Here is a 21,648-nt window from a genome sequence, read left to right on the forward strand (position 1 = left end):
AACGCTCACTGGCTAATCTGTCGTCTTTCCTACCGAATTTGTAATGAGCCTGTGTGACAGGAATTTGATTTAGATTGGGCCCAGCCCAGTGTGTAACTAAATGCCAGCTCAGTGCCCAGCTCAGGATGTGCACTTGGTTCTCATTATTCACGGTAATTATATTCTATATATTCGCCTTGAACACTGAATTAGCAAATACTGAACCTTTGCTCTTAGGGGAAATATACGGTTAGGTTCCTGCAAGCCTCCCGTCACATCATCTTTGTCAAACAGTCGATACATAACCTTGTTTTAAGTGTGTTTCTGTTTAAATACTTCTTAATGCATATATACTACTAATTCACTCACGTTGGGCTTATGGCCGACAGCACTATAACTCAGCCTCACCAAAGCTCATTTAACTAACACGTGCATTTTCTCTGTAAGGCACATCACAGCCTAGCACTTGGGAGCACTAGTCAGTACTCAGCACTGCTCTTGGGGCCGTTTCAAACAACAAAATCATTCACAAAAACACGAAAAATGTGGCACTAAGGAGACAGTGAACAGGACACACGTTTACAGTATAACAGCTGAAACACGAAGGCAGTGCTGTCTTCTTCAAGCTCAGGTGGCAACTCAAACTTTATCCCACTTAGCACATGTCTTCAAATGACTATGAAAATGCCAGGAGTATTGATTTTGAGGTTACAAGTAAATTTTAGCAAGTGGGTAAGTGTGCAGATGTGGAACTCATGAATAATGAGGATTGACTGTACTTTTTAAAAATCCTGATTTAAAAATAAAGTGAAGTAGGTTATGAGGTTATCTTGTCCCTTTGTATAAGAGAAACTCACATGTGCTGCAAGCTTTTTAACCTTAGACTACAAAACATGCATTCTCCCACGTGCTGCTTTATTTAGTCAAGCTCAGTCTAAAGACAGATTTACAGAGTAAGCAGATTTTCAATTTCTCTGATTAAAGATTGGTTGCTGGTGTACATATTTATGTATTTATTAACAAAAGACGCTCAAGTTGAATGTTTCTGATGTTTATTCACAGTGGAATTTGACATAACACAAGTTGTATTGTCCACATTTGTGCAGGTTACTGAACAGTCATCTCACAGACAGCCCCACAGACAGATCAGTTGGGCTGTTGTCCTGTCCAGTCTCAAAGAGCTCCAGGCTTCCCTTAAAAAGCATCTATCACTCTCTGCCTCAGTTCCTTCTCTGTAAAATACAGTAAATACCTGACCGAAAATTAAATGGATAGGAAAGTAAATTTTAAAGATGTGAACTAGGCATCATCTACCTCCTGGTCCACAAGTGGAAGGAAGGCTGTGAGCATGATCTGTCGGGACTTAGTCATTGATTTTGAGAACCAAATTCATTTTCAGTTAATAAACTTTATAGTAAATGGTTCTCACCTGAAGATATGCTGAGAAAGTAGAAATTTAAATTCTTGTTTTATAAGATTAAGATTACGAGATGAAGAGGTATCTGTTAATTTTTTTTTTTTTTTTTTTTGCATTTTTGCTTTTGGGGTCATGTTTGCATTCTGTAAACAAGTGTCACTGAGCAGATTGTGACTGTGTTATTTATGGGTAAATAAGTAGGCATGGCACAGTGGTCAGCATGTCTCATTTCTTTCCTGTTCTTTCCAATTCAATTGAAACCTTGTGAATGAAGTTTTCACATGCCAGTCCTTGACTTCCAGGCCGAGCAAGCTGCCAAGGTAGAAAAGATGCGGCAGAGCATCCTGGAAGGGCTGAACTTCTCCCGGCAGAGCCACCCGCTCCCCTTCCCACCGCCAGCGGCGCTGCCTTTCTACCCCACCTCCGTGTACCCACGGCACTTCGGGCCCGTCCCACCAGCACAGGGCCGAGGGCGGGGCTTTGCAGGTGAGTGTGTCCACCGCTGTATGTAGGGACTTGCTAGAGTGGGGAGACAGACGCACGTACAGCGTGCAGGCCTTCTTAGTGGGCAATATCTTGCTGTGTTGAGACCTTGTAAATAATTGACAGGCTTAGTTATGAAGTTTGCAGCAACATCTCTTCACATTAGAAAGGAGCAAACTTGATCCCGGAAGAGATTATGTATGGGAAAGGGAGCGGGAACTACAAAAGCTATTGCAGAGATAAGATTTTAAAATTGGTCAGTGCAGCTGAAAACTCTGCCCACGTTTGTGATTTAAGATTTTCTCATGTGTGGCGTCAGCGGAGCTCTCCTCCACCAAGGCCACCTCCCAAGCCTGTGGCAGAGCCCACAACAATAGTGTTCGGTCTCCAGAGGCTCCTGCAAGAGCAGGCAAGGCGACATTTCAGTGTTGTTGGTGACAAGAGGGGTCAGGAGTCTCCTCCCTGGCAGCTGATGGTGTAAGAACAACAGCTGAAGGACATGGGGGTTGCTCTACCTGAAAGCCCACTGGTGGCTCTCCCTGAACCCAGTTCCTCATGGCTTCTCCCATCTCTCTCCACCCGGGTCCCACAGGAGTCTGTGGCTTTGGAGGCCCCTATGGGGAAACTGTAGCGACAGGCGCTTACCGTGCCTTCCGCGTGGCGACGGCAGCAGGACACTGCGGAGCCTTCTCAGGCAGTGACAGCAGCAGGACTAGCAAGTCACAGGGCGGTAATTATGCCACACCTCCTCCTAGAGCTTCTGTTCGCCAGCAGCTTCCCGCTTCTTCTGGCTCTTCTTCCTCCTCGTCTGTCCTGACTCCAGCACCATATCCTTCCTGATAGGTCCCCACTCTGGCATTCACTGCTGCTCTTCTCCCAGCCTCTGCCTGCCCCCAGGTCTCTGCAGCAGCTTTGCTGTGGCCCATCTCTGCCTTCCAGAGGGGCCAGTGTGTGTCCACACACAGCCCTTCTTCTGTGCACCTGGCCTCCTAACCACTGTCTCCTGTGATAGAACAGGCTGCCCAGTAATACCCAGTGACGTTTTTTTCCTGTCGTATTCCCTAACAGCCCCCTCTGGGTAAAGAGGATGATGCTTGTATAGAAGATTCTAAGGGCATTGTACAGTTCTTGGCATAAAAAACTTTATCACAGTTTGTTTCATAGAAACATTTTTAAAGAAAGATCTAATATCAGATATATAAATAGTCTATTTTAAATTCCCATTGCTTCTCTTCTTATTTGTATTAGGCTTGTGAGGGAGAGAAAAAGTCTTAACATTTAGTCTTGAAATACTATCTTGTGATTTTGCTGTACTTTGAAGCCCATGACTTGTGACTTTGTCATAAATCCCACATTTTGGGACTGCGGCTCTAAACATGGCTATCAAGTCTACGTTACAGGATCACTCAAATACAATTTTGAAGAACTTTTAGGATAGGCAAGCCTTTCTTGACCGGGAATATTTTTCCAGCTCAGTTACTTGCGTACTTACAGAAGCTACCTAGAGACATCTTTTGTAGCAGTAAGACTCTTACAGATGAATGCTGCCCTCTCTCTGTAGCTGTAGGAGCCACTTCTCCTCTCCTACTGCATGCCCCTCTCCTGCCTCCCCTTAGTTCTCCCGGCTGTCCAGGGTGCTTTTCCTCCTGTTACTGCGCATTATGCAGTGCACAGTAACGTGTGTTCTCTGCTTCACAATCGGCTTCAGCTTCTTGCAACCCTTACCTGGAAACTTATGCTGGCCTGCAGTTGTGATAAAATACTGTGGTGGCAGGGAGGGCAGGAGGGGGGAGTTCTGACTATGAACATTGTTTGGTCAGAAGTGGTTTTTTAGTCTGAAATGACAAGAGGAACCTGCTTCTTAACTTCCACCAAATTGTGTCTGGAATTCGGATCTGTGCTGTCCAGTATAGTAGCCACTGGCCACATGTGGCTCTCGAGCACTTGAACTGTGGCTCATCCAAACTGAGCTGTGTCCTAAGCACACATCTAATTTTACAGACTTAATACAGAAAAAAGAATGTAAAATGTCTCATTAGTAGTTGTTTTTTATATTGATTACATGTTGAAATTAATGTTAATTTGGGTATATTGGGTTAAATAAAATATACTTTTTTTTTTTTTTTTTTTGGCTGCACCATGTGGCATGCGGCATCTCAGTTCCCCGACCAGGGATCGAACCCATGCCCCCTGCATTGGGAGCGCAGAGTCTTAACCACTGGACTGCCAGGGAACTCCCTAAAATATATATTACTAATATTTATTTCATGTGTTTCTTTGTACTTTCTTAATGTGGCTACTAGAAAATGTAAGGCTTGTTGTAGATTTTGTTGAACAGCGCTACTTGGCTGTTAATCATCATGGCTAATACCAAGATGATGGAGAATTTATTATAATCCATTCCATGTGCCAGAAAAGAAGATGCTTGAGGTTCTGTCTTGTTTGGTTTTTATCAGAAATTTTGGTACCAACTAATTGTTTGAGGATTTTCTTAGGTAAGTCAGAAAACCTTAGAATATGCAGGCTACCAGTAATTAATAGAAGTTAGTGAATACAAAGAATATTTGTAACCCTGTCTAAGGAAATTATTGTTTAATAATGCAATAAGAAGTAACAGGCTAGCTTTACTGATTAATTTCTGTAATGTTTAGTTAAGGTAGTAAACTTGTAAGTAATTACCCAAAGAGAAAGACATTCTGAGTTTGCAGATTTCCATCTTGGTAATATAGAAGGTGTGCCATATGCACCCAATACTTTATTGGATCTATTTCTACCTAACAGCCGTGCTCATTTTGCAGTTGTAACCTATTTCAGTTGTCATGGGTTCTTTAAATAGCCAACACAGTTGTCTTACTTTCAGGTGTATTTTTAACAACAGCTTAAAAATAAAACCATTAAAATCAAACTTGTGCACATAGATAGTTCACATAATAAACAAGTCTTCACAAAGCAAGAGAAAGGGGCTTCATATGAAATGGAAACCACATTTGAAAAGAAATTGCTTGCTTATTTCTCTTTGCTAGTCCTGTGATTGTAAAGATTTTTTTTTCATCTACTTTTGTGCAGGAATCCAACCTATACCTTCTCAGGGAGGGAAGCTAGAAATAGCCGGCACCGTGGTTGGCCACTGGGCTGGGAGCAGACGGGGCCGTGGAGGCCGTGGGCCTTTCCCCCTACAGGTAGTTTCTGTTGGAGGACCAGCAAGAGGGTAAGTTCTGAACAATGAAAATGTATTTGTATAAACTTAAAAAAACAGCCTCTTACTTGTTACTTTAATCATGAGTTTACTAGGAACATTTTTACCTCATTAAATACATTCTTCTTTCACATCATTCTTAGTGGTTGTATAGGAATCCATTATATATAGCATTATGTAATTATTTAAACCATTATTAAATAATTATCCAAAAATTACTCAATTAACCATTTTTTAATGTTTTTAAAAAATCATTTTTGAAGTGCATTATTTTTAAAATTGAATACACTGGATATATACCAAAAAAATAAGATTGATTACTTGGACTAAATCTTTGGCGTGACCATGATTTAATAAAGTTTGTGCTTCCTATAGCATAGACTAGACACCTTTAAATCCATCTGATATTATTTTAAATGTTTAAATGTTATCTGTAACAGATTCAAGTCTGCTTGTTTTCGTCCTCTTTTATGTGTCTAGGCGTCCAAGAGGAGTTATTTCCACTCCAGTGATCAGAACATTTGGAAGAGGTGGAAGGTACTATGGCAGAGGCTATAAAAACCAGGGTGCGATTCAGGTAATAACACAACATAGTGCTAGTACCAGTTCACTCCTGAGTGCCTGATCGTCCCAGGCCAGTGTTTCAGTGCCTGTGTCCAGACAGGAGGGGTGTCAGAATGTTTCTGTAGCTATTGAGCTTCTAACACAATAGCGGCACATGGTGCTTACCAAATGTACATTCCCTCAGACCCAGATCATTTTAGCATCACTTGTGGTAAAGAGAGCATGATCTCGTGTTCACAATGCTGTACATAGGAATTTAGCTGAGAATAATCCAGGAGCTATTAATGCTGTTTATATTATAAAACATTACGTAGGTAAATCACATTTAGGATTTAAAAGAAAATTGTGACTTTAAATCCTGGAACAGTGCATCTTTTTCTCCTCCTGGACCATCGTGACTAGCTGTTCCCTGAAAGGATCAGCTTATGAGAAAATAAAGTCACGTCTGTCTTCATGAAAGAGCTAGAACTTTCTTCAGCTTTGGATATTCCATTTTAGGACCTGGATTCTGATGAACTTCCCCTTGAGAACAATCTTTTAAAAACACCAATCAGCCCTAACAATGTATTATGTTGTCTCACTTACTGAATTATGGCGTTTAGTCAAAGTACAGTTTTTTCCCATAGTGTCCTTGTAAACATTAAGAGGAGTACACTCTTGTGACTCATTTATTAATAACCCATATTTGGAAACTTACTTGGCCAAGAGAAAATAAAACTTCTGCCTTTGCCAGGTGATCTTAGCGTCTTGGTAGCTTCTGTTTTGATGAAATACATCAAGCAAGTCAAGTGCAGAGGCAGTCTCTTTCCTGAAAGCAGGCCCAGGCAGCCCCTCTTTGCAGCACAGCATCCAGCAAGGGGGAGGTACTCAGCTCATTCTGGCTCTCCTGTAGCCCCACCCTGACCTTCCTCAGCCTTCACCAAAATGCCCTTTTGAGCTAGAGGCACTCTCGGCCTCTCGACAGGTTTACAAGAGGGAGGAGAACTTCATTCTTACTGGTTCTCCAGAGCTCGTCCTATAAAAATGCCTCTGGTTGTACGTTATGGGCATACATGGTGGATACAGGGGCCTTTCCTAAGCTGGTAGTGGGGAATATGTGTCCCTATGTTGCTTAAGCACTTTTATTTTTATTTTAATATAAAACCTAGATACCCAAAACCACACACACACACACAAATGTAGCTTAATGAGTTATAAGTCAAATAGCCATGTAGCCATCACCTGTGTGATGAATAGCATTTTCCCAGCCATACCAAGAGCCCCTCACGGGCCCAATCCCAACACTAACCTCCTGCCTCCCTCTGCACAAAATAACTACAACCCTGGAGTTTTACACTCAGTTATTTCTCCCTTGTCTCTTTCTGGTTTTATCACTCACATGTGCGTTCCTAGACACTGATGTTGAATTGTGTTCATTTTCTTATAGTTTGCTATGTCTTCTAAGTCTCTCTGAATCACCAGGCTTCCCTCCCTCCGTTTCTTTTCCTTCATTTATCTATTGAAGGACAACCCAGGTTATTTCACCTACAGACTTCTGGCTTTTGCCGAGTGCACACTCATACTCATGGTGCTGTTCCCCATGTGGCTCTGACCTTTCTTGCCCGCTGGTAGCTAGATCTGGATGCTGCTTCGGACTTCAGTTTGTCCCTGTGGCAAGACTGTAGTGAGTGCTTTCATGTCTGCTTATCTATTTTTATGTTAGGACCTGTTAATCCATTCATATGCTGCAGATTGCAAAATGAAGATATTCTCATTCAGTCATTTCTTTTTCTTTATTTATTGGGGTATTTTTATAAAAAGATGCTTCCCATTGCTTTCTGTTTGGTGCCTGAGTATTACAGCCCTTACCGGAACTAGGTCAACACATGGTTTTTTGTAGCTCACCTCACCCATCCTTGGCCACTGAGCCCTTTGCCGTGACCTCTAGTCTTCAGTAGCTTCCTATGTGGTGTATCACCCAGCCCAGCAGACCAGTGACAGTCGTTTCTCTTAGTTTCTCAGTTTCTTTAGTGAGAAATGGCATTTCAAGTAGGAGCACCAATGGACCCTGGCTGCCATAGGGTCAGTCATGGTTCCTAGTGTTCTGTGTACACAGACACACAGAGTCCTGTTTCTTTATATATGTAAACACACACACAACCGATATGCCTTTTTATTGTATTTTTTAAAGGTATGATTCTCATGAATTCACACTGATGTTTCCAGTTCAAACTGAGGACTATAGGCTTTTATTTAGTCTCATTTCTGTTACATCTCTATGTTCTTTCTTCTACACCAAATCACCATTTCTAGGCTTTTCCTATGAACAGAGCTAGAGGGAAAAGGTGTACACATGCACACTCACGTATACTATGCACACACAAACATATATACATGTAATCTGCTGCTTTTTTCCTCCCTAATTAAACTGACTCTTCTTATTCAAATTTAGGATTTCAGGAATTTGACTTAACCTTTACTGTTTATATCAGTATGTCTTTTCTTCCCTTCTGAGAATCTTGGTTCCTAAGAACCCGGAGGATGATTAAATTAGAACATCCCATAACTCATTATTTACTTCATCCCACATTTCATACACAGTCTGCTAGGAATAGCTAATTCTTCCATCAACAGCACAATCACTGGGAACAATTAAAAGAAAATGTTGGTATATGCTTCCCCCATTTTCCCCCGTCATCCTCACAGTTTTGAAAAATAGCTTTGCTACTATGGTCTACATTGTCCAAAGTATACTCCTTTCAGCCACATTTGTCCAGGGTTCGTAGATAATTGTGTCCCGTGCCCCACCAGCCTTGAGTCTGCTGGTCCATTTTGTCCCTCTAAGGCTCTTTCTTTAGTGGGTTCCTAGGGAAGACTTAGGAAAACAGTGTTTAATTTGAAAACAGTTTATTTTCCTAGCAATTAGAAATACTGGTTCACATCTTCTCAAGTGACTTACACATTATATGATTTTCTTCTGTTATAAAGCTTTGCTGTTAAAGGCTAATAATAATTGAATTGTCTTTCCCTTTGAAGTCATTTGCTGTTTTGGCCTAAATGCCTAAATTGTTTTCGTTTTTCCATCAAAGTTTAGTGACATGCCCTGCTGCTGGTTGTTCTTGGTCAGTGCACTCAGTATGCAATGCTTTCTTTCCAAATGCAATTTCAAATTTGTTTTATGTCAGAAAATTTTCTTGAATTACTAGTTTTTCATTTCAGTTCTTTTGCTTTGCTTTGTTTTCATCTCTGGTGCTCCTGTTGTACTAGTCCTTCTGGGTCTGTCTTCAGTGTTTGGCATACTCTTGATTCCTTTTCGTCTCTTCCTTTCTTTTTTGAGATGTAACTCATATACTATACAATTCACCTGTTTAAAGTGTATAATTCAGTCTCTTCCTAAGGTCATATGCAATCACCGTTAATTCCAGAACATTCTTCACCCCAAAAGAAACCCCTTATTCATGAGCAGTCATACACCCACCCCCATGGTCTCTGGTGGATCTGCTTTCTGTCTGGAGTTGCTCTCTGTACATTTCATGTAAATGCACATGTTGTGCCCCATACCAGGACTTCATTCTGTATTATTGCTGAGTGATGCTCCATTATATAGATGCACTACATTTTGTTTACTTGTTCATCAGTTGATGGACATTTAGATTGTTTCCACTTTTTGACTATTATGAATAATGCTGCTATGAACATATATGTACAAGTTTGGTTTTTTCCCCCCGGTTTTATTGAGATGTAATTGACACATAATATTATATTAGTTTCATGTGTACAGCATAATGATTCGATATTTGTATTTATTGCAAAATGATCACCACAGTAAGTCTAGTTAACATCCATCACCACACATAATCACAAATTTCTTCTTCTCGTGATGAGAAATCTTTTAAGTGATGAGTATATCTTGTGATGAGTATATCTTTTAAGATATACTCTTTTAGCAACTTTCAAATATATGAGTACTGTTAACTATAAGAGTGTTGTTAACTACTGTTAACAACTTTCAAATATATAAGAGTACTGTTAACTGTTAACTACACATTTTCAATTCTCTTCGGTATGCATGTAGGAGTGAATTTCTGGGTCATATGGTAACTCTGTGTTTAAGCATTTGAGGAACTGCAAAACTGTTTTCAAAATGGCTGCACCATTTTCCATTCCTATCAGCAATGTATGAGGATTCCAATTCTCTACATGCATGTCAACATTTGCTACTATCTGTTGTTGAGTTTGGCCATCCTAGTGGGTATGAAATGGTATCTCATTGTGGTTTTGATCTGCATTTCCCTTTCTTCATCTCTCTGATTTTAAAAATTTTGTTCTTTCACCTTCAGGTACTATGATGTTTATTTGGCGTTGTTTCTTCTAGTTTAGTGTTCATTTCTCGAATTATTTTTTCTTTATTTTAAATTCTTCCCAAAGTTTTTCACCTCACTTTATGGCTTTTCCTGGTTTAATCTGTGCTCCTCTTCCTCAACCTGTCCTGTCACAGCCTGTTTTAAAATCAAAGGAAGCAGTCTTGGTCTTTTATTGACATGCCTTTCTGATGTATTTCATTGTCCTTAGGGATGTTGTTCCGTCTTTTATTGCCATAATGTGTGGATTCCTTGGTACTTCCTGTTGCTTGTTTTTAAGTGAAAGTAGTATTCTTGCACCTTGAGAAGGACAGATGATGAAGGGCAGCTTGTTTCCTAAGAGTCTCTGGCCTTCCTTTCTCTGTTGCTGCCATCCTGATGGGGCCAGTTCTGATACGATGTGTCAGTGGGACAGAGGAGGCGGTGCTGCCCCGTGCTTGTGGTGCATATAGTGGTGGGGGACTCCTTGCAGCGGCCTACGCTTATGGGAAGAATTAGCTGTAGAGAGAGGGAGTGTCTGTTTCCAAACAGGTAGAGACTGGCTTTCTGTCTTAGTCTTCCTGCATCCTTCATAACTATAGGGAGGTTCCCTAATAAGCAGGCGCCTCAACACATTTCATGTAGCAGGCACCCATGGGGGAACTGCTTAATCACCACTGGCAATACTCTGCCACAAGTGTGTGTTTAGTCTGGCAAGTGGACTTTTCCTCGAGAGAGTGAGGGTTTTGAGATTTGAAAGCATGTAATTGAAGTCTTCAGTATTATTTTTCTCCGCTTCTTGGCCCTCCTGTATTTTTATATTATGCTTCTCAAGGTTCCAAGAGAATCACAGTAGTATTGACTTCTAGAAAAGTTTACATGAGTGTTTCTGAACTATAGGATTGAAAACTAAAATGAGAACAGTCCTTCTGGGTCTGTTGAACAGTCCTTCTGGGTCTGGGTCTGTGTAAAATTGAGCCCAAATGGGGAACATGGTAGCCCGTGGTGTACAAGAGGGTGTCTCTAAAGTAAGGGTGATAGGTACCTCCAGTTCCACTCTGTATATAGACTACAGAGTGGATAGAGTATATAATAGAATGTTTAGAGTATAGAAAATTTAGATGACAGAATGGATAGCGTATAAAATAGAATGTATAGAGTGGATAGATTATAGAGTGTATATGGACTGTAAAGTATAGAGAGTACAGTTGACCCTCGGACAATGCCGACTCTCTGCGCAGTTGAAAATCCACATATAACTTTACAGTCAGCCCTCCTCCATATCCACAGTTCCACATCCGCAGATTCAACCAACTGTGGATCATGTAGTACTGTAGTATGTGTTTATTGAAAAAAACCCGCATAATGGCAGACTTGCGCAGTTCAAATCCATGTTGTTCAAGGGTCAACTGTATAGAGAATGTATAGAGTATATAATAGAATATATAGAGAATAGCTTGCATAGAGTATATAATAGAATGTAGAGAGTATATAGAGTATACAATAGAATATGTAGAGTTTAGAGAATATAGATTATGGAGGATATAGAGTATATAATGGAATGTATAGAGAGTATACACAGTATAAAATGCATAGGGTGGAGAGTACATAACAATGAGAGACACAGCCATGCACTCGCTGTGTTCTGTTCTTAAATCTGCAGTGAGTGTCATCAGGCCTCAGCTGGTGTCTCCTCTCTCCCGCTGTTTATCAAAAACTGCCTTATCGCTTGCTGTGCTTCATTTTAAATAGGGCAAGCCTCCTTATGCTGCTTCAGCAGAAGAAGTGGCCAAAGAACTGAAGTCGAGATCCGGGGAATCTAAATCCTCCGCTGTGTCTTCAGACGGGTCCCTGGCTGAAAACGGAGCGGTGGCTGAGGAGAAGCCGGCTCCCCAGATGAATGGGAACGCGGGCGACACCAGGGCCCCCAGCCACTCGGAAAGTGCCTTGAACAATGACTCTAAGACGTGCAATACAAATCCTCACTTAAATGCACTAAGTACAGACAGTGCTTGCCGTAGAGCTGATGCTCTGGAGGCAGCTGTCTTAAAGAAAGAAGAGTAAACTTATTTTTTATAGAGGGTGAAGGATGCTGGAAGGGTAAGGATTTAGGAATATCTGGAGAGAAAGAGAGCCTACAGTTATGTACATTTTTTCCTTTCCGTAAGAGAAAAATGAGGACTTTGGAAATTCGGATCCCTCTTTGATATCAGAGATTTAAACAACACATTTTTAGTTTTAACCAGTTGTAGTCAAAATGCTACAATAAAACAAAAAGAGAGAAAGAAAATGAAGAGCATTTGACTCCCACACTTAAAATGAAGTACACACAAAGTTTAAACTGGTTAATGACAAAAGCCTATAGCTGTGTTTCTTGAACTATAAAGAAAACAAATTTTGGCAGTCTTTAAGTATATATAGCTTAAAATATCATTTTTAGCATTTGGCACCATATGTATGCCATTATCTTTGATTTTTGCATTACTGTTCACAAGAAAGCTTTGTCTAAGGCTTTGATTTTATGATTATGAAAGAAATTAGGCACAACCACAGTTTTTCTTTCTTACTTAAATTTCATCACTGTTGATGTGGTTCTTTTGTGTTAAAAAAAAAGTGCAACTATCAAAACTAAAAAAACTATAGAGTAATATTGCCGTTCTGCTGATTTTAAATATACAGTACATCATACATACTTTACAAGCAAGTTAAATGGAGATAAAGTTGAAATCATAGAAGATGCAAATGACCTTTCAAAATCAACACACTGTGTTCTGAAACTTTTCGTGACTTAATACCATGCATCTGTGATCAATGAACTATGTGGTTTTGAATCGGACGTAGACCATTAGTGCTACTACTTGAGCTAAACTTCTGCATGGTTCATAATTTTTAAAGTGTGTAGTTAATATTATGCATGTTATTGTCCTTTCTTCCATTCTTACCAGTATGTGCCCATTTGCAAAACAAAAATGCTAATAATCAGTAATAGTCCTATAAAAGATGTTAACTCTGTTTAGTCATTGACTGATCTTGCTCTAACCTTAAAATTTTGTGATTATTGACCTCTGTTGCATTTATTCTAAAACCCCCCAAATTATCTAGCTGTTTCGAATATCAACATTACCCTGGTGTATTCACTGCTGTATGCATTATTGTTCTTTGTTGCTGTTTTATGCCTTCATATTAGCAAAATATGAAATTCTGTGAAAAACAAAAAAAAAAATCCCTTTGATCTTTTAAAAAAAAAAAAAAACAACCCCCCCTTCTGTAGCAGGAAACAAATTGCTTGTTCTTGAGAACTTTCCCATCAAGAATTTAGTAGAAGCAGGTATACTTATATCATTTTGATGTTTTTGTTAATGTTTCCAAACAATGTACTTTGAAATCAGAATCACTTCTTATTCGTTTTCATATAATTCTCCTGATGCTCTTCATCACACATTAGTGATCAGAAATGAGATGTAATTCCCCAATCCCTGCCCGCAAGACCTGAGTAGGATCTTACTGTAAGTTGAAGGGAGTTTTGCCCTAACTCATGGATTGTGCAAGAATGAACTGCTGTTGGGTTTGACTGATTGTAGATGGGTTGTGGTGTGGTGTATCTGAAGGCTATTGAATGCAACTTACAATGCTTAATAAAAATCTTTATTCTTTTAGTATAAAGATGGTACGGCTTTTAAATTCCTTGTAAAAACATACATTTTACTGAGGTTTAATTCAAATTGAAACAGCTACTGAAGAGCTTAGTCAAATAACCAAAATTTAGAAATATTTTGCCCATTGCAGGTAATTCCAGGTTTCTAGCTCTAAAGAAACATATGTGGTCAAAATGCAAGTTACGCTGATGTCTGAATTTCATAGTTACAAAAAAACATTCTCTGATAGAGCAGGCTTAGAAATAGAAATTTAATTTAAAAAAAAAAAGCCCAAGGAAGAAATACATTTGATCTTGATTAAACCGCTTTTTTTTTTTTACCAGATCCATACTATATTCAGATTTGTTTCGTTTTTACTTAATGTCTTTTTTTGTTCTAGTATCTACCACATTATATTTAGTTGTTATGTCTCCTTAGGCTCTTCGTTCTGACATTTTCTCAGACTTTCCTCGTTTTTGGTGACCTTGTGACAGCCTTGAGGAGTAGTCAGATATTTTGTTGAATGTCTTGTAACTATGATTTGTCTGATTTTTTTTTTTTTCATGAGTGGACTGGGGTTAGGCTACATAAAATTAACATGCCTTATCACCATTGATAGCGACCTTGATCATCTGGTTGAGTTAGTGTTGGTCAGGTCTCTTCACTGTAAGGTTGCCAGCCCCTACTCCTTTCCATACTGTGCTCTTCGATAGAGCCACCATGTGGCTCACGAGTGACTCACGAGTGGGGAGTCATGCTTTAGTTATCTAGTAAATTATTTGGAATTCTTGTGCGTGGCAAATTTGTCTCTTCTCCGCCATTTCCCCATATGTTTTTACATCATTGAGTTCTGAGTGCTTAGCACAGGACAGGGGTGAACGGTAGGCATTTAATACATTTTGGTCCTTGTTTTGTGAACATCCATTGTAAATCTCTCACGTTCTAATAACACCTTCAATGATGATGCTAAAACAGGACGTGCTTTTTTAGAAGCACTGTTCTAGGTGTTTTAGCTCAATTAATGCTCACAGCAATGCTATCAGGATGACACTGTTATCACCACCGAAGGTTTTTAACTTATTGGAGGCCACACTGCTAGTGAGCGGTGGAGACAGGGTCTGAGTCCGTGCCCTTTGGAGCCCACGCTCAGAGCCTTTGAGGCGCCCTTTAGTCCATCATGCCCCTACACATGGCCCGCCCAGCTCCTCCGGAACCGCTTCTCCGGGAGGTGCGGGGAGGTGGGGCTGTGTCCCCGCCTCCGCGGGGTGGGCTGGAGGGGAGTGGCCACACGGGAGAGACGGGGGCGCAGAGGGCGGTGTCAGAAGACGTGTTATCAAAGATGCTGGGACTGCGGGCGCGCGCTCTCGGCCGGGGTCGGAGAGGGGAGGGCCGTCTCAAGGCCCCGCCCGCCCGGCCTCCTAGTCAGAGGAAGACGCGCCCGGGATGCGCGCTTCCGGCCTTGCGTGGAGAGGGGTGGGGCCATGCGTAGGGCGGGGCAGGGCGGGGCCTTGTGTAGGGGAGGCCCGTTCCTCCCTGCGCTGACGGTGCGCGCGCACCTCTTTCCTCCTACCCTTGAGGCCCGCGTTCCGCTGCGTCCCAGCGCTGCTACCCAGGCCAGGCGCGAGGCGACCGCGGGAGGTCGGCGGGGGCCGGTTCGGTGTCCACACTGCCAACTCCTGGGGCCGAATTCCGCGCGCAGACAGCTGACCGGATCCTCGGGGACCGCGAGAGCTGGGCCGGGCTCCCTACACGGTCACCAAGGTGCTGACATCGAAGATTTCAAAGCTAAAAAGAAGGAGCTAGAAGAAATTGTTCAGCCAATTATTAGCAAACTATGGAAATGCAGGCCCTCCCCAAACTGGTGATGAAGAACCAGCAGACAACGATGAGTTGTAGACACTGCTCCGCTAGTGCTGTAATATTGTAAATAACTGGACTCAGGAACTTTCCTTAGGAGAAAATTAAGAGAACTTAAGTCTCGAATGTGATTGGAATCTTCATCTTGGAGTGGAGTTGAAAATGCTATAGCCCAAGTAGCTGTTTACTGTTTTTCATTAGCAGTTGCTCACATGTTTTGGGGTGGGGGGCGAGGAGGAATTGGCTATCATCAAAAGTAGGTGAAAAATCTGGGTTAGGATGTGTGTTCACCTTGAAAATGTCCTATTTAACAATTGGGTCATGTGCATCTGGTGTAGGAACTCTTTTTCTACCATAAGTGACACCAATAAATGTTTGTTGTTTACACTGGTCTTACAAAAAAAAAAAGAAAACCCTCCGGTTCTGGGGCTGGGCACCGGCACTGCATGTCCCTATAGCTTGGGAGCCACCTATGCCTCTGTGGGACCCACCACGGTCCCCGGTGCCCGGGACTGACGAGGCACTGTCCTGAGTCAGTTTGTTCCAAGCAAGCCCTGAGTGTTCTCCTGGTTCTGACAGGTGTGCAGACTCCAAATGCTGTTAACCCTCTATTCCTACAGGCTGTGGCTCTGGGATTTGGAGGAAATAAAGGAAGCACCCACACCTCTCCTCCCTGACACTTGTCTGGTCAATCGTGTTGGCCCCACCGTTCCTCAGGGACGTAGGTTCGAGCTCCTCTGCATTCGTATCATGCTCTGGTCCACAGTACCAAGGGCCACGATGGTCCCCCAGTCCTTGCTTGCCCTCATTTTGCGAGGCAGTGGGGAGCAGGGGGGGCTTCCGCTTTACAGAAACCTCAATTCCAGTGAGGACTCACCAGCACGTTTAATCCAGTGTCAATTGCAAACGCCTGTCAAGTTTCCTCCGTTGGAATGTCTTTTCAGGGAGGGTTGTATTCTCAGTGCCACCGGCCCCTACCCCCAGATGCCAGCAGTGCCTCCCCATCATGACAACTGCATGATGCTGCCCTTCCCCTTCCCCACCGCCCCCTCCTCTCTGGAGCAGGTCCTCCCCGCTGAAGAATAACCCTGTGTTTTGGAGAGGGGATAGGGACGGAGGCACAGGCCTGGGCAGGAAGCAAAGGGAGGCCGAGGACACCACGCTTGCTTGGGGACAGGCTGGCCATCTCTCCCACGTCACTAGGATCACGGGGGATGGCCTGAGTGGCATCCAGAAATAGGCGAGGCGCCAGCAGCTGTGCGTGGCACTCTGGGGCTCGGGACTGAATTCTGACCCCAGCGTTGCTCCTAGGACAATTCACATACTCTCCTGGGCTGATGGTTTCTTTTCCCTTTCTTCCTTTTTGAAAAATAGCTTCTACTGATTTTTTTTTTTCTGGTTTCAAAAGTAATATGTTTATTGGAGTAACTTTAAGAAATACAAGTAAACAAAAAGAAGAAAAATCACTATACTGTTAATATTGTTAATATTCGTAATCACCATATTGTTAATATTTGGCCTCTATCTTTCATTTTTCTATGTAATATATAATTTTTTTTTGCAGAAAATAAACCATTACACATGTTTTGTAACATTTTCTCCCCACCTACAAAATATTTTATGGCTCTTTCTCTCTACCATTTCATATTCTGCCATAGCCCCACGATTCCACGGGTAGCTGCACCATGAAGTACCTGCTTGCCCAGTGTGGCTGGACATGGCTTTACTTTGGCATCCCCCAGTATTGATGGAGCATCTGTGTTGGGTACTGCCCTAGGCCCTGAGGCTCAGAGGACAGCAAGGGCCCTCCCTTCATGGGCATTTACGATTGGGGGCTGGGGGAAGTATACATGTGTACAAATAAGACTATTTCAGACAAGAAGATGAGGAAAATAAAACGGGGCGATGGTTCCGAGGCAGGGAGGGCCTCTGGGATGGGGGATGAGAAGGATGGTGGTCTGTGGAGAATGAGGTCAGGCTTAGGCCTGGGGTAGGAAGCAGTGGATGGAGAGAATTCATGAGTGAGAGGGAAAGCCAGTGATGCAGGGTGAGGGTTCTGGGCACGCTGGTGGCCCTTCAGAGGTTGTGACCAGTCTCCAGGTGGTCACAGCCTGGGAGGCATGCACACCCTACAGGTGGTTAGCATTTCACCAGAAGGACTGCCTAAGGGTGGGATGTGAGGGTAGGTTGTCTTGGTCCTTGGTGCTGACCAGACCCTGACTCTTTGCTAGAAGGACGCAGAAAATGGTTTTCTGGTTTTCATCTGCATTGCTTCGATTGCCAGCGAGGGTGATATATCCCTTCTTAGGTTTACTGTGCCCTCGGTTTACTATTTTCTAATTGACAGAGAACATCTAATGCCCTGGCTCTTTCCTGATTCCAAAATCCCAGGCCAAGGCAAGAATGTTAAGAAATAATTCAGCAGTTGTACCCTCATCCATATGATTGCCTGCAAGGACAAAGAGTTTCGGACGCCTCCCTCCTCGTCCCCCCTCTTGGCCTCAGAGGGAGCCTGTTGCCGCACTGGGTGCCAGTTCTTTCCTGATGTAGGTGTCCTCAGGAGTAGCTCTCTCTTCCAGGGAACTTATTCTACCCTCAGATTTCCTGAGAATTACTAATTTATTACCCCCTTTTACTCCTTAATCCCCACTTAGTCGAATGAACCTTGCAGAGACCACTTTGCCTGGAGCCCTGTCTTTGCCCTGCCCATGTGGGCCTAGGCTGTTGAATGCTTGTCCTCTGCTCCTTGCTCTATTAGCTTCCCTAGCACAGACTGGGCCACAGATGACCCGAGGACCTGTAGACAGGGCCAGAGTAGCTCTGCACTAGATGCTTCACCCTGTGCTATGGGCTGGACTGGGTCCCCTCCACTTTCATATTTTGGAGCCCTGACCCCAGTCCTTCAGAATGGGACCTTATTTGGAAATAGGGTTATTGCAGATGTAATTAGTTAGGTTAGGATGAGGTCCTGCTGGAGTGGGGTGGGCCCTAACCCAACAAATCTGGTGTCTCTATAAAAAGGGGAAATTTCGACACAGAAACAGATACGCACAAAGGAATAAAATGGCCATGTGAAGACTGGACTGATGCTACCACAGGCCAAGAAGCTACCAGAAGCTAGAGAGAAGCTTGGAGCAGACCCTTCTTGGGGCCTTCAGAGGGGGCATGGCCTCGCTGGCACCTTTATCTTAGACTTCTGGCCTCTGGAACCCTGAGACGACACACTTCTGTGGTCCTAAGTCACCCAGTGTGGTACCTTGACATGGCAGCCGCAGGAAGCTGATACGCTCTGCATGCTGCCGTCCTGTTAAGTGCAGACTGTACTCTGCCCAGGGGTCTCTGAAACCATGGCGGGGGGCGGGCACCACCACCCCAGACCCTTAGCTGGGTGTGACTTAGCTCTGGCTGCATGTGTTTCTTTTTTCTTGACACCCAGAATAGTGACTGGAAATGGCCCAGGCAGACCTGAATGTGAGAGGTTCTACCTGGAATGAACCTGCCTGGTAGCAAGAACTATGGCCCTGCCTCTCAGACAGATGGAGGCTGATTTCAGGCTGAGGGTCTCGTCCTCACTTGGTATCAACCCAGCGACCATGTTGGATCCTATACAAGTGCTCCCAAACCCATGCATCTGGGAAGAAAGATATTAGGTCTTCCCTCCTTTGAGAGATTCCTGGATCTCCATCAGTCCTTCTGTCCACCTGTTGGTCATCTGGGTCTACTGGGGCTGGCGTTGTGCTTGTTGCTGAGGACTCAGCCATGAGCAGAATAGAGACCTCTCTGTGCTGTGTCACTTCACCTGAGTGGACAGTCATGTGGAAATGCAACGAGAAAAAATAAACCCATGTGAAAATGCAACAGCAATGATAATGTGCTCTATGAAGGAAAATGCAGAGGAAAGGAGGAACTTACTATGGTGGAGGAAGGTGTCAGGGAATCCTCTGACGAATGACCTGGAAGCCAGGTGGGAATTACCCAGGCAGAGTTTGAGCTGCATCAGGGTGGGTACCCTGGTTGGCCTTAGCCTGCTGCATCTGGCAGGCACCGGCACCCACAGCAGACCTAGCCAGACCTCATCGCGCCACACCCCCTCGTGGCATTTGTGTATGTCCATCCCTGCAGACCTGAGTGACCCAGTGTGGGCTATAGGAGGGCCACCCTGGTCCCAGTTTGACCAGGATAGCCTTGTTTGCCCCTGTTCTGGTATTTTATTAATAGCACCCTTTTGGATAATAAATTATATGGTCATCCAGCTGAGTGAGTTTGGTCTACAAACTCACTGCTTCCAAACATCACAGGGCCATCCTAGAGATGGACAACAAGAAGGGCACACTTTCGTACCCATCAGAAAAATCCAGAAGGCTTTCAAAATTCCTGTGGCTTACTGTTCATTTCAATTGGTTCTGGTTCTGATCACCATGGTCCCAGTAGCCCAAGAAGCTCTTAGAATTTTCTTTGCATTCATCAGATGGATTCATCTGATAGAAACGCACGCATCCAACCTTGAATTAGTATGTCCTTTCTGACATCTCCCCCCAAGACAGTTATTAGTTTTCTGTCTCCTGCTCTGGCATATGAGCTCCTTGGAGGTAGGAATGGTGTATGCCTTGTTCACTGCTATAACATCTGCAGTAGTTGTGTGCCAACACATTGGATAACTAGATTAACTGAACAAATTCTTAGAAACATACAACCTACCAAAACTGAATCATGAAGATATAGAACATCTCAGTAGATCTATAACTATTTAGGAGATTGAATCAATAATCAAAAACCAAGAAAAGCCCAGGACCAGATAGCTGCGCTGAATTCTACAACACATTTAAAGAAAAATTAACACCAATCCTTCTTAAACTCTTCCCAAAAACTGAAGAGGAGGGCATACTTCCTAATCCTTTCTTTGAAGCCAGCATTACCCTGACAAAAGCCAGACAAAGATTCTACAAGAACAGAAAACTACAAAACAATATCCCTTGTAAACATTGACGCAAAATCCTCAACAAAATACTAGGAAACCAAATTCAACAGCATATTAAAATGATCATACACCCTAACCAAATGGGATTTATTCCTGGGATGCAAGGATGGTTCAACATCCTTAAAATCAAGAAAAAGACCCCAAAAAACAATGTAATACAGACCACATTAACAGAATAAAGGGGAAAAAATAATCATCTCAATTGATGCAGAAAAAGCATTTGACAAAATTCAACAGCCTTTCATGATAAACAAACAAACAAACAAAAAAACTCTACAAACTAGGATAGAAAGAAACTTCTTCAGTGTAGTAAAGGCCATATATGAAAAGCCCAAACCAAACATCATACTCAATGGTGAAAGACTAAAAAAAGCTTTTCCCTTAAGATCAGGAACAAGAGAAAGATGCCCATTTCACCACTTCTATTCAGCATGCTATTGGATGCTCTAGCCAGAGTAATTGGGCAAGAAAAATAAATTTAAAAAGCATTCAAATTAGAAAGGAAGAAGTAAAATTATTTCTGTTCATAGATAACATGATCTTATGTCATGTAAAATCATCAAGATTTGGGAACTCTAAAGATTCTACAAATAACTGTTAGAACTAAAAAACAAATTCAGCAAATGTGCAAGATACTGAATCAACACAGAAAAATCAGTTTTGTTTCCATACACTAAGAGTGAACAATCCGGGCTTCCCTGGTGGCGCAGTGGTTGAGAATCTGCCTGCCAATGCATGGGACACGGGTTCAAGCCCTGGTCTGGGAAGATCCCACATGCCGCAGAGCAACTGGGCCCGTGAGCCACAACTACTGAGCCTGCGCGTCTGGAGCCTGTGCTCCGCAACAAGAGAGGCCGCAATAGTGAGAGGCCCGCGCACTGCGATGAAGAGTGGCCCCCGCTTGCCGCAACTAGAGAAAGCCCTCGCACAGAAATGAAGACCCAGCACAGCCATAAATAAATAAATGAATTTAAAAAAAAAAAAAAAAAAAGAGTGAACAATCCAAAAAGGAAATTAGGAACATAATTCCACATACAATAGCATCAAACAAACAAAATACCTAGGAATAAACTTAACCAAGGAGACAAAATATTTGTACACTGAAAACTTATATAAAACATTGCTGAAAGCAATTAAAGAAGATACAAATAAATAGGAAGACATCCCATGTTAATGATCAGAAGACTTACTGTTTTTAAGATATCAATATTACCCAAAGC

General features: G+C 42.6%; 1 protein-coding gene across 2 annotated transcripts in view; it reads left to right on the forward strand.

Moving 5' to 3' along the window:
- The window catches only part of FAM120A (family with sequence similarity 120A), a 103,991-nt gene extending 90,731 nt beyond the window's left edge, over nucleotides 1–13,260 (forward strand). Inside the window, exons 14-18 of one of the 2 annotated variants that reach the window (XM_036856771.1) lie at nucleotides 1,699–1,882; nucleotides 2,472–2,609; nucleotides 4,946–5,087; nucleotides 5,556–5,652; nucleotides 11,711–13,260. In XM_036856771.1, the coding sequence (XP_036712666.1) occupies nucleotides 1,699–1,882; nucleotides 2,472–2,609; nucleotides 4,946–5,087; nucleotides 5,556–5,652; nucleotides 11,711–12,022 (873 nt within the window). In that variant the 3' untranslated portion in view covers nucleotides 12,023–13,260. The remainder of the gene's footprint in view (nucleotides 1–1,698; nucleotides 1,883–2,471; nucleotides 2,610–4,945; nucleotides 5,088–5,555; nucleotides 5,653–11,710) is intronic. The other variant, XM_036856772.1, reaches the window with a different exon arrangement.
- The last annotated feature ends 8,388 nt before the right edge of the window (nucleotides 13,261–21,648 follow it).

Source organism: Balaenoptera musculus, chromosome 6 (genome assembly GCF_009873245.2).
Source record: "Balaenoptera musculus isolate JJ_BM4_2016_0621 chromosome 6, mBalMus1.pri.v3, whole genome shotgun sequence".
In the NCBI taxonomy this organism is placed as follows: Eukaryota; Metazoa; Chordata; class Mammalia; order Artiodactyla; family Balaenopteridae; genus Balaenoptera; species Balaenoptera musculus.